The sequence below is a fragment of the Hemitrygon akajei genome, chromosome 31 (genome assembly GCF_048418815.1).
Source record: "Hemitrygon akajei chromosome 31, sHemAka1.3, whole genome shotgun sequence".
Classification (NCBI taxonomy): Eukaryota; Metazoa; Chordata; class Chondrichthyes; order Myliobatiformes; family Dasyatidae; genus Hemitrygon; species Hemitrygon akajei.
Window position 1 is genome coordinate 188,655 of NC_133154.1, and position 14,054 is coordinate 202,708.

The 14,054-nt window shown below is 46.5% G+C and overlaps 1 protein-coding gene across 2 annotated transcripts; it reads right to left on the bottom strand.

Moving 5' to 3' along the window:
• Positions 1-1,422: 1,422 nt before the first annotated feature.
• Positions 1,423-13,186, bottom strand: LOC140719249 (uncharacterized). 2 transcript variants are annotated; one of them, XM_073033730.1, is made up of 3 exons: positions 12,919-13,184; positions 5,223-5,314; positions 1,423-3,528 (listed from the first exon to the last, which is right to left on the bottom strand). In XM_073033730.1, exon 3 carries the CDS (start codon positions 3,492-3,494, stop codon positions 2,190-2,192), a length of 1,305 nt encoding a protein of 434 aa, XP_072889831.1. In that variant the 5' UTR covers positions 3,495-3,528; positions 5,223-5,314; positions 12,919-13,184; the 3' UTR covers positions 1,423-2,189. The 2 variants fall into 2 exon arrangements, with proteins under 2 accessions (XP_072889831.1, XP_072889832.1); XM_073033731.1 differs by lacking the exon at positions 5,223-5,314 and having other exon boundaries at positions 12,919-13,186.
• Positions 13,187-14,054: the final 868 nt, after the last annotated feature.

The window sequence follows — 14,054 nt, forward strand, 5'->3', positions numbered from 1 at the left end:
TTTCCCAACTTCAGATGTTAAACTAACAGGCCTATAGTTTCCTGCCTTTTGCCTACATCTTTTTTTGAACAATGGTGTGACATTCAGTGTCTTCCAATCAGTCAGGACCTACCCAGAGTCCAGAGAATTTTGGGAAATTATCACCAAACCCTCTACTATAATTTATGCCATTTCTTTCAGTGCCTTGGGATGAATTCCATCAGGACCAGGGGACTTGTCTATCTTCAGGCTCATGAGTTTGCTCAGCAGTACCTCTTTAATAATAGCTATTTTATCAAGGTCCTCACCTCCCAATGCATCCATAACTTCTCTCTTTGGCATCTTAGATGTGTCCTCCACCATAAAGACTAACACAAAATAGTCATTCACAGCTTCTACCATTTCCTCATTACCCAATATCAATTCCCCCTTCTCGTCCTCCAAGGGACCTACATTCACTTTAGCCACCCTTTTCCACTTTACATAATTAAAAAAACTTTTATTATCCTTTTTATATATTATGCTAATTTATTTTCATAATCTAGATTCCCTTTCTTTATTACTTGCTTCGTGATTATTTGTTGCTTTTTAAAGTTTTCCTAGTCTTCCAGTTTCCCACTACACTTGGTGATTTTGTACGCACAAGCTTTTAATTTGATGCCTTCCATATTTTCTTAGTTATCCAAGGCTGGCTCTCCCCACTCTTACAGTCCCTGTTTTTAACTGGAATATACTTTTGTTGAGCACCTTGAAAAATCTCTTTGGAAATCTTCCACTGTTCCTTAACTGTCCTTCCATATAGCTTCTGTCTACACAGGTTAAATCCTCCCTCATCCCATAGCAGTGTCCATTGTTTAAGCATAATTCACTGGTTTTAGATCGGCCTATTGCACCCTCCATTTGTATGAGAAACTCAATCATACTGTGATCACTCTTTTCAAGAGGATCCTGAACCACAAGACAGAAGTGTGTTTGATGTAGCTTTATTCAGATTGTACAGTTTTCAGGAAACATTGATCAAATCTCCACGTGAAGGGGAGATTCCCCCAGAAAACAATGGGGAGAGGCATTGTCCACAGCCATTCCCCCTTCCCCTCTCCTGCTGCTCTCTAGTTTTGCCTCTCACCTCAGTCTCCCACTTGGGAAACAGATGGACGAAGGAGAAGGCAGGTAAGTTGCACAGTGCAGTGGGGAGGAATTCAATGTTTTTCTCTCTTTCTTTCAGCCTCTCCACACCCCCCCCCCTCTATCTCCCTCACTGCCCTCTTTCCCTCTACCTCTCTTCCTTCCCCTTCCTTTCTCTTTAACTCTCTCTCTCTCTCTCTCTCTCTCTCTCTCTCTCTCTCTCTCTCTCTCTCTCTCTCTCTCTCTCTCTCGCTCTCTCTCTCTCTCTCTCTCTCCCCCCCCCCCCACCCCCCCCCCTTCTTTCCAGGGGTTCCCAACCTTTTTAATGCCTGGGATCACTACCATTAAGCAAAGGATCCATGGACCGCAGGTGGGAACCCCTGGTTTCTTCCTTTCTCTCTCTCCCCACCCGCTCACTCTTTCTCTCCCTCTTTCCTTCTCACTCCTTCTCTATCTTTCTTCCCATCCTTCTCTATCACTCTCCTCATCTGTCTCCCTCTCTCTGTCTCTCCCTCTATCTCCTTTCTTTAACTGCCTCCATCTCTGTCTTGCAGAAAGCGATTTTATTTGTCGGAAGAGCTATGCTGGTGGGTGGGATTTTGCCTGTAATGAGGCAGGGTGTGGTAGTGTCATCCCATTTCCGGTGGGATGCATAGAGGAGGAAGAGGTAGTGGTGAAGGAGTGGTTGAGCTACTAAACCAGTTTGGGGCACATCCCCCTCCCCACCACTCCTCCAGCAGGACGGGGGAAGGTTAGATGAGGTGACGTGTGAGCTGGGATGGAGGGAGGAGGGGAGAGGAGTTAGATCGTGAAGCAGATCTTCTATCTCTCTGTCCTAGGAGGGGAGAGGGGAGGGGAAATGTTGTCTAGTACCTGATGGGATGGGGAGTGATGTGGCAGAGGGGAGAGGGGGAAGGGGAAGAAGGGCTGGAGGGAGAAAGTATGCCTCAGTATGCCCTCTCTCTCCCTTTTGGAGAGAGGATGAGAGAAAGTATTGTCCTGGGTCTGGTGAGATGGAGGGGAGATAGGATGGAGAAACAGGAGGAGAGCAGGGGAAGAGGAGGATATAGGAAGGCAGGGACTTCCTAAACAAGTTCAGGACCCCCCTCTCCCTCCTGAGATGGGACAGGAGGAGGTAGGAGGGCAGTCATGTCCTCAGGGATGGTCCCGGGGAGGTCACCATTTGCTTCAGGTGGAGGAGGAGAGGGAGGGTCGGGGGAGGTGGTGGATGAGGGGACATCCCCCAGCAACCTCTGCTCCTGACCACCCTCTACGCCTTCGCCCTCAGGAATGGGAGAGAAGGCCTCAAGGACAAGTGAGGGTGCACGGGATTTACGTTTGTGGAAGAACGTGCCAAGGGAATGGCGGTGGGAAGCACCAGGTGGAGGCTCCTCACCAGGTGGGCCGTTAGGATCTTCTTCTGTGCCACCCCCTCCTCCCTCCTCGGGCCCCAGGGCCACGGGCCCAGCCCATGGGTCCCCAGCCTTGGCAGGACGCCCGGCCGCATAGTCCCCTCGTCGCCGGCGGCAACGGCTACAGGCCAGGGCCACCACCACCACCACCACGATCAATATAACCACTGCTAAGATGGCTGCCAAGGTGGTGCCAAATACCCTGGGTCGACTAGTGGCCAAACTGGTTGTGCTATCTGGGGGTGACACAGTCGCATTGGCACTGTGGTCGGTGTCCCAACTCTCACTTACAGTGGATTCCGGTACGGCACTGGCAGTGATGTTGGGGGCACTGGACTTTGAATGTGCACTGGCAGTAGTGTTGAGACCACTGATTGCAGTCAAATTGGTTTTCAGTGGCACAGTGCTGTAAGTGACAGGGCCACTGGTCATTAGCTCACGGGATTCCTGTGGTGCAGTGGTGAGGGTGGCGGTGCTGGATTTGAGTGATGTGGTGATCATTGAAGTGGATTCCAACAGTGCACTGGTCTTGGTGCTAATGTGAACTGAGATGGAGGAAGCCGGTGTGCTGGACATGGGTGCAGTGGATTCACGGGCTGCACTGGCTGAGGCGTCGGGTCCACTGGCAGATATTGACCTGGCCAAGGAGATGGATTCACTGGTAGATGGCACACTGGCTGAGGAGATGGGTCCACTGGTAGATGGCACACTGTTCACAACTAAATTGGAAGTAGTGGGAGTACTGAGCAGTAAAGGTGTACCACCACGGATGGAGTCGTCTGGAGAGGTGATTTCACTGGAGGGGGCAGAACTAGTGGGGTGTGAGAGAACAGAGGAGGAGGAGCCATTCTCCCTCCAGCCATGTCCAGACGAGGGTACTTGCGAGGAATTGAGCGGACTGGAAGGATAGTCGGCGAAGATCCAGGGGAGCCCTGATCCCCAGAGCAGCCCCAGAGTGAAGAAGTGTCCGGTGTTCATCCTATGACATCAGCAGTAACACAGGCAGAACAATCTGGGAAAACAGAACGACATGGAAACTGTGTAGAGCGGGAAAGAATCAGCAACAGTTCGCACAGATCAGTATCCTTCACGTATACATCACTGACACATGCCACATCGTGACAATAGACGACTCACAGTAACACTGACACATCCATCAGTGTAACACTAACACACCACTCACTGTAACACCGATACACTAACACTACAAATAACACTCACTACAAAAGTGACGCACCCCTTACCGTAACAACACTAAGACACCACTCACTGTAACACTGACACACCCATCACCGTAACACTGACACACCCATCACTGTAACAACACCCATCCCAGATAACACCCATCACTGTACAGTGACACACTCCTCACTGTAACAGTGAGACACCCTCAGTGTATCACTGATAAACCCGCCACTGTAACATGGACGGACCCCTCACTGTAATGCTGACACACACCACACTGTAACACTGACACAACCCTCACTGCAACACTGATACACCCCTCTGAAGCACTGACACACATCTCACCTTAACACCAACACATACGTCACTGGAACACTGACACACTCCTCAATGTAATGCTGACAAATTCCTTAATATAACACTGGCACACCACTTGCTGTAACAGGAACACACACCTCAAATTAACACTGACACACTCCTCACCCAACCACTGGTACACATCTCACCCTAAAACTGATACACCATTCACTGTAACACTGATGCGCTCCTCACTATAACACTGACACACCCATCACTGTATCAACACACTGCTCAATGTAACAGTGATGCATTCCTCACTGTAGCATTGACACACTCACCGTAACACTGACACATAATCACAGTATGACTGCCACTTCCCTCACCACTACACACACATGCCTCACTGTACCAATGGCATACCCGCCACTGACACACAGACAACTCGCTGTAATATTGACACACACCAAACCCTCACACTGACACACCCCTCATCGTAACGCTGACACTCCCACCACTGTAACACCAATACACTAATAGTGACACACCCCTCACAGTAACACTGATCCCACCATCAATGTAGCACCAAAATGCACCTCACCGTAACGCTAATACTTCCCTCAGCTAAAACTGACACTCGCCACACTGTAAAACTGACACATTCCTCACTAACACTGACACGAACCCCTCTCTCTAACATCAATATGCCCCTCACTGTAACACTGATACATCCCTCTCTCTAACATCAATATGCCCCTCACTGTAACACTGATACATCCCTCTCTCTAATATCAATATGCCCCTCACTGTAACACTAATACACCCTCACCCTAACACTGATAGACCACTCACTGTAAAACTGACACAGCCCTCACTGTAACACTGACACTCCTGTCACTATAACACTGACATATCCCTCACTGTACCACTGACATACCCCTCACTGTAACACTGACATATCTCTCACCATAACACTGATACACCCATCACTGTCACACTGTCACATCCCTCACTGCAACATTGACACACCCCTCACCATAACACTGACATATCCCTCACTGTAACACTGACACACCCCCTCACCGTAAATCTGTCACACCTCCCACCGTAACGCCGACATTCCCTGCACCCCTCAGTGTAATGCTGCACCATTGTTCTTGATGATGGTTTCACAGAGGAAGTATTACTTGATACTGAACAGGAAGTTTTTTTTTCTCTCTGTACCTTGTTATCGCTGTGAAGTTCAGGCGTGTATTTAGTGAGTCACTTCTCAAGAAAAACGCAGGTCAGATTCTTGCAAATCCTCTTTGAAGTTCCTTGTGAGAAGATATCACATTGATCAGAGTCTCCTCCAAATGGCTCATCTGGTATACTTAATAATAGTACTGATAACTTCATAATAGCCTACAGTTTCCACCCAAGATCTTTAAAATAGGCATTAAAATACCTTGCTAATTTAATCCCTTCAGCCTACACAAAGCTTATCTCCTCCATTCCCTGTGCATCCATATGCCTAATTAAGAGTCTTTAAATGCCTCTATTGTATCTATGTGGCTCTGTGTAGATTGGTAATAACATCTCCAGCTTGCTGACAATTAACACTGGTGAACCTTATGGTTCTGAGCTTAGCCTGCTGCTCTACTCCCTCCATACCCATGACTGCGTGGTTAGGAATAGCTCAAATACCATCTTAAATTTGCTGATTCTACAAAAATTCGGCAGAATCCCAGATGGTGATGAGAAGGTATACGGGAGCGAGATACACCAACTAGTTGAGTGGTATTGCAGCATCAACCTTGCACTCAATATCAGCAAAACCAAAGAGCTGATTGTGGAGTTCAGAAAGGGTAAATTAAGGGAACACACACCAATCCTTACAGAGGAATCAGAAGTGTAGAGACTAAGCAATCAAGTTCCTGGATGTCAATATCTCTGAGAATCTAACCCAGTCCCAACATATCGATGCAGGTATAAAGAAGACAAGACAATAGTTATATTTCATTAGGAGTTTGAGAAGGATTGGTTTGTCACCTATAACACTGGAAAATTTCTACAGAGCATTCTGACTGGCTGCATCACCGTCTGGTATGGGTGGAGGTCAGCTACTGCACAAGATTGAAGTAATTTGCAGAGAGTTGTAAAATTAATCCGCTCCATCATGGGCACTAGCCTCCATAGTATCCAGTACATCTTCAAGGAGCGGGTGTCGCAGAAAGGCAGCGTCCATCATTAAGGATGCCCATCACCCAGAACATGATCTCTTCTCATTGTTCCAGCAGGAATGCACACACTCAGAGATTCAGGAACAGCATTTTCCCCTCCACTATCTGATTTCTGATTGGACATTGAACCCATGAACACTACCCCAGTATTTATTTTTAATTTATATTTTTGCATTATTTATCTTAATTTAACTATTTAATGGAGATATACGTATATAGTTCCAGTAATTAAGTATTTTACTATATTTATCATGTATTTCATTGTACTGTTGCCACAAAGTTGACAAATTTCACGACATATGCTGGTGATATTAAACCTGATTCTGATTCTGATTTGTATCTGCCTCCTCCACCACCACCACTGGCAGCATATTCCCCAGTGCCCCACACATTTCCTCTGAACTTTCCCACTCTAACCTTCAAAATATGGCCTCTAGTATAAGATATTTCCAGACTAGGGAAAAGTACACGCAGTGACCAATAGTGCCCTTCTATTAGGTACACCTGTACACCTGCTCATTAATGCAAATCTCTAATCAGTCAATTATGTGGCATAAAAGCATGCAGACATGGTCAAGAGGTCCAGTTGTTGTTTAAACCAAATATCAGAATAGGAAGAAATGTGAACTAAGTGATTTGACCATGGAAAGATTGTTAGTACCAAACAGGGCAGTTTGAGTGCCCCTAAAGCTGCTGCTTTTATGTGTTCTTCATTCACAACTGCCTCTAGCATTTACTGAGAAGGGTGCAAATAAAATAAATAAAAACATCCAGTGAGCAGCAGTTCTGTGGGTGAAAATGTCTTGTTAATGAGAGAGGTCAGAGGAGATTGGCTAGACTGGCTCAAGGTGACAGGAATGTGACAGTTACTCAAATAACCATGCATTACAACAGTGATGTGCAGAAGAGCATCTCTGAATTCACATCACATTGAAACTGAAAGTGGATGGTCCACAGCAACAGAAGACCATGAACATACACTCAGTGGCCGCTTTACTAGGTACAGGAGTTATCAGCTGTCTTCTCTGTCTGTGCCTCACAAAGCTTATTTTAGATAAACAACATAAATCTTTATCAGGTCTCCCCTGAGTCTCCACTGCTCCAGAGAACCCGTTTGGTTTATATTATTTAAAGACACAGCACGAAACAGACCCTTTCGGCCCACTGAGTCACACCACCCAGCAACTCATCACAGGACAATTTACAATGACCAACTAACCTGTATATCTTTGAACTGTGGGAGGAAACTGGAGCATCTGGCAATCATGGGGAGAATATAGAAATTCCCTACAGAATTGAACTCCAAATGCCGATGGTTCATGCTGTAATAGTGTTGTGCTAACAGCTACACTACTGTGGTGGCTGCAAGGTTTGCCTGACCTCTTATACCTCATGTCCTCTGATCCAGGCAGCATCCTAGAACTCTTCTGCACCCTCTCCAAAGCTTCCATGCTCTTTCTATAATGGGACATTTGGAAAGGAAAGCGATACTCCAAGTTTGGCCTGACCAGAGTTCAATAAAGCTGCAATGTGACTTCCCAACTTTTCAACTAAGCATGCTGTATGTCTTTACCACCCTATCGACCTGTGCAACCACTTTCAGGGAGCTGTGGACTTGGACCCCAGTGCCTTCTGCAAGTCAACACTGTTAAGGGTTTTGCCACTAACTCTGTCCTGTCCCTTTACATTTGATCTCTCAAAGTGCAACCCCTCACACTTGTCCAGATTAAACTCCATCTGACAATTCTCTGCCCATATCTGAAACTGATCTAAATCCCACTGTATCTTTTGCCAGTCTTCTACACTATCCAGGACACCACCAGTCTGCAAACTTACTAACCCTCCTGTTCACATTTTCGTCCAGGTTATTTATATCTCTCACAAGTGGCAGAGGTCCCTGCTGGATCCCTGTGGAACACCACTGGTCACAGACCTCCAGTTAAATTTAGTCCATCAACCACCACCCTCTGGGTGGTGGCAAGCAAATTCTGAACCCAAACAGCCAATTCACTGTGTATCCCATGCATCTTAACCTTCTGTATAAGCCTTCCATGAAGGACCTTGTTGAACACCTCATTATAAAGTCCATTTAGACAACATCCACAGCTCAACGCTTATCAGTTACCTTCCTGCCCCAGTTTCTCTGTACAGACACAACCTGATCCTCACACTTCCAGACCATCAATCCTTGATTAGAGCGAACAGAGTTCAAGTCCCGGCATCATCTTCCTAAATCTCCTCTGCCCTCTTTCCACTTCGATGGCATCTACCCTACAGCAGAACAACCAAAGCCAAACACAATACTCCAAGTGTGGCCTCACCAATGTCTTGTACCTAACGTCCCAACACCTGTACTCAATGTTCTGAATGATGAAAGCCAACATACCAAACACCTTCACCATCCTGTCCACTTTCAGGGAACCCCTGGTCTCTCTGTTCGACAATACTCCCCAGAGCCCTGCCATTCACTGTGAAAGTCCTACCCTGTTTGTCTTTCCATAATACAACACCTTGCACTTATCAGAATTAAACTGCATTTGCCATTTTTCATCCCACTTTCTCAGCTGATCAAGAACCCCCTGTAAATCCTGATAGCAATCTGCACTGATGACCACACAAATAATTGTAGTGTTATCTACAAACTTAACAACCACATCTTGTACATTCTTATTTAAATAGTTGATACAGATGACAACAGCAGAGGGCTCAGCACTGACTTCTGAGGATCACCACTAGTAACGGACTTCCAGTCCGAGAAACAACCTCCCACCCTCACCCTCTGCTTCCCACCGTCAAGCCAGTTGTTTGTCCAATTGTCCTGCTCTCCCTGTATTCCTTTGGATTTAACCTTCTAGAGCATCCAACCATGTGGAATCTTATCAAAGGCCTTACTGAATACCATATAGACCAGTGGTTCCCAACCTTTTTTTGGCCATGCCCCACCTAATCACCTCTAAAATCCTGATGCCCCCTGTGGTGATATATAATTCTTATTATTCAAAAAGTGAACTCCTATTCACCTGGAGGAAGCCTAAAAGACCATTAACTTGGTTTAAACAAGCTTCCAAAGAACATGGCATTCATGAAAGAGAAAAATAAAAGAACCAAAGGACTGTTAAAGTTCTGAGGAAGAAATGACTAAGAAATTGTAAAAAAAAAGAACATTAAGTGATATTAAAATAATAATAATAATAATAAATAAATAAAACAATGCCGATTCGTTTCTACAGCATACAAAGACAGATACACTGTTTAAAAGAGATGACGCAATGTACACACCTTCACACCACCAAGAACCGAAAGCTACTGCAAAAAGCAGCATTGGCGCGACCTCGTACGAGTTTCTTACGCGTTTGGACTTGTTCATTCGTTCCTTCCTACATCAGTTAATTTAATTATGAAAGCCATTTGATGGTTGTAATGATGGTGATACACTATATATACAGTACATACGCAATTACACATGTACATACACACAAGTATTTTTATGTATGCATACTGTACATACACATATGTATTAACTCGCACACACACTCATACTCACACAGACTTACTAGAGAAAATTCACTGTTAATAACTCATTCTCGAATTGCCCCCCTTAAAAATCAAATTACCCCACATTGGGAACCACTGATATAGACCATGTCTACTACTCAGCTCTCATCGACCTTCAAAAGAAAACTCTGTCAAGTTCATGAGGCAATATCTCCCACACACAAATTATCCCTAATCAACCCCTCTCTTTCCAAATGTATGTGTATCCTATCCCAGAATCCACTCCATTAACTTACTGACCATGCATGTTTAAATTATTGTCTATAGTTCCCAGGAATTTTTTGACTTCTTTAATCTACAAGTTTACAAAAGTAACCACTCATACAACAATGAATCAGACGACAGGAAGGAGAGTGAGCTCTTAGTGAAGTGGTGTTCTGACAACAACCTTCTTAAATCAGAGTACAGGAAGGAGAGTGAGATCTTAGTGACATGGCATTTTGACAACTTTTTCCTCAGTGTCAGCAAAACCAACAAGCTCATTGTCAACTTCAGGAAGGTGGGCAGTGCACATGATCCCATCTAAACATGTTGATTGATCCTGACCTCACTACCACATTCCAGATACCAACACCCTCCTATCTACATCCATGGTACTGAGGTCAAAAGTGTCAAGAGCTTCAAAGTCCAAGGACTGAACATCAACAATATCCTGTCTTGGTCAAACCACATAGAAACCACTGCCAAGAAGCATCAGCAGCACCTCGACTTCCTCAGGAAGCTAAAGGAATTTGTCATGTGCCTCTACTTTTATCAATACTCCATAGAGAGCACTCTATCCAGACATACAGACCATCCCATCACACACTCCCAGAGTCAGACAGACAAAAGCTTCCTCCACACTGTTCCATTACACACTCCCACATCTGTGATTTCTGGTTGGTGTGTTATGTGCCACAGGGATTGGTGCTGGCTCCCCTGTGGTTGGTCACTGACATGGAATCATAGAGCACTACAGTACAAAAACAGACACTTCTAGTCCATGCTGAGCTAGTCCCACTGAACTGCACCCACATCATATTGGACCCACATCCTCCACTTCTGCTGGAAGCCCTTTGCACACTCTAACTGAAGAATTTCTCTCTTAGGTTCCCCTTAAATACTTCACCTTTCACCTTTAACCTATGTCCTCTGGTTCTAGTCTCACCAAAGCTGAGACTGCCAGCATTCACCCTGCCTATACCCCTCATCATTTTGTACATCTCTATGTGACAGGGTGGTTAAGAAGGCGTATGGTGTGCTGGCCTTAATTACTCAGGTGATTGAGTTCAAGATCTGTGAGGTAATGTTACAGCTCAATAAAAACCTGGTTTGACCACACTTGGAATATGTGTTCAGTTCTGATTGCATCATTATAGGAAGGATGTGGAAGCTTTAGAGAGGGTGCAGAGATTTATCAGGGTTCTCTGCATTAGAGAACATGGCTTATGAGAAAAGATTGAGAGCTAGGGCTTTTCTCTTTGCAATGATCAAGAATGAGAGGTGATTTGATAGGGGTGTATAAGATGATAAGAAATACAAATCAAGCAGACACTTTTTTACCAGGGTAACTAATGCCAGAGGGTGTTTGTGTAAAATGATTGGAGGAAAGTACAGAGGGGATGTCAGAGATAGGTTTTGTACACAGACCTGCTGGGTGTGTGTGGATCGCCCTGCCAGGAGTGGTGGTAGAGACAGATACGTCAGAGACATTTTATTACACAGAGCGCGGTGGGTGTGTGGATCACCCTGATGGGTGGTGGTAGAGGCAGACACATTAAAAACTTTAAGAAACTCATAGAAAGGCACGCGAATGATAGAAAAATTGAAGTCTGTGTGGGAGGGTAGATTGACAATGGAGTAAAAGGTCAGCAAAATGCTCTCCTCACTCTCTCCTACACTATGCCCCCTTCCCCTTCCCTCCCTTCCCTCTCTTTCACTTTCCCCTTCTCTCCCCACTCTCTCTCCTCCTTACCCTTCTCTCCACACCTCTCATCCCCTCTCTCTCCTCTCCACACTTCTCTTTCCCACTCCCCTTCCCTCCCCACACTCTCTCATCCCTCTCTCTCCCCTCCCCCTACTCTCCCCACTCCCTTTAATCCCACTCTCTTTCGTTTCCCCTTCTCTCCTATCGCCTCTGTCCCTCCCTCCCTCTCTCCCCTTTACCCACCACCTCATCCCCTCCTTTGTCTCCCTCCCCATTCCCCTTTTCTCCCCACTCTCCCCCTCCCTCCCTTCCTCCCCATTCCCCTTCTTCCCCTCCCTCTCCTTTTTCTTGCTCATCCCCCTTCTTCCCATTCTCTCCCCACTTTCTCTCATTCTATTTCCCCCTTCCCCTCCACTCTCTCTCATCTACCCTCCCACTTTCATCTCCACTCCTTCAAGCTCTCCACACTCTCTCTCACCCCCTCCCTACCTCTCCACTTCCCTTCTCTCCCCATTCTCGCTCATCCCCAAACTCCCTCTCCCCATCTCTCCCCAACTCTCTCTAATCTCATCTCCCCATCTTCCACCCATCCTCTCCCTCTCTCCCTCTCTTTCCTCTTTTTGCACTCTCTATCCCCTCTGTTACCTCTCTTTTCTCCTCTGTCTCTCCCTCCCTCTCTCCTCCCAGCACTCTCTCTCCCCTTCATGCTTCCTCTCACTGCCTCCCTTAACTGTCTGAACCTCGAGCAAAGGGATGTGGTTACACCAATGGCCTACTACTGTTTACGTGCTGATTTTCTCTCTCTCTCTCTCTCTCTCTCTCTCTGTCTCTCTCTGTCTCACTCTCTCTCTCTGTCTCATTCTCTCTCTCTCTCTCACCCTGTCTCTCTCTCTCTTGCTCTCTCTCTCTCTCTCTCTCTGTCTGTCTCACTCACTCTCTCTCTCTCTCTGGCTGTCTGCCCATTTTCTCTTCCACTCCCCTTTCTCTCCCTCTCTCTACCCTTATTTTCCTTTCCCCTCTTTCCCTACTTCACCTTCTTTCTCCCTCACTCTCTCTGTCCTTCTCTCATCTTTTCTCCCTCCTCCCTGCTCTCCCTATATCCCTACCCTTCCACTTTCCACTCCTACCATCTCACTCGCCATCAATCTCTCTCTCTCTCTCTCTGTGATCAATCTCCACCACCACACACCCTCTCTCCCTCCAATCACCCCTCTCTCCAAAACATGGACTGACTCACCAGGATAGGAGCCCCAGCCGTTGCGGGAATTGGGTGATCCCTCCTGGACGGAAAGGACAGCAGGGACCAGACGTGTGAGGGATCTCACAGGCTCATCGTACGTTGCTGCCAGGAGCGCTGACAGGATGTAGGAGGTGATGAATGCGTGCGCGGCAAGATGACTTGCACAGGCTGTGGTCAGAGACCGCGCCCAGGGAACGATCTCACCACAGTTCAGCACCTAGCAAGGGATCTCACTACAGTTCAGCACATGGGAAAGGATCTTGCCTGAGTTTACCACTGGGGGGTGGGGGGGGGGTGATCACTTCAGCATTGGTAAGGGGAGAGAAATGCTTAGAGTCCAGGGACCACAGTTAAATACCCAGAGAGTGACCTCCTTCGAGTTCAAGCACAGGGAGGGAATCACTCTCAAGTTCAACCACAGGGAGGGATCTCCCTTGAGTTCAGCAGTAGGGAGGAATCTCACCATAGTTAAGCACCCAGGGAAAGATATTGCCCCAATGTAGCACCTAGAGAAGAATCTTGCCACAGTTTAGTGCCCACAGAGGGATCTCCCCACAGTTCAGTGCCAGGGAGGGATCTCACTACAGTTCAGTGCCAAGGGAAGGATATCACCACTGTTCAGCATTGGAGGGGGGGAATTCTCACCACAGTTCACGCCCATATAGGGGTCTCACTGCAGCTACACACCACATGGGATCTTGGCGGATTCGGTGCCCAGGGAGGATTCTCATCACAGTTAGAATGATGGTTGGGATTAGAGTTAGGTTTAGTGTTAGCGGGTGAATTACAGTAGGGGTGGTGGTAGGTGTTACAGTGAAGGCTGTGGTTAGAGTAATGGGCGGGTTTACAATTTACAATTTACTAAGGGCAAAGTTACATTGAGGGGGTAAAATTATAGCAAGGTGGTGGGTCACACTGTCAGGACACAGTTTATAGTGGATTGGGTGTGGGTTACATTGAAAGGGCAGGTTATATTGAGGTAGCATGGTTACAGTGTGAGGTTGCAGTTAGAGTAGGGGGCTCAATTACATTAAGGGAATGTGGTTCATTTGGGGAGGGTATGATTACATTGTGGAGGTATGCATAGAACAAGGGGGCAGATTTACATTGATGGGGTGTGTTTCCATTCAGAG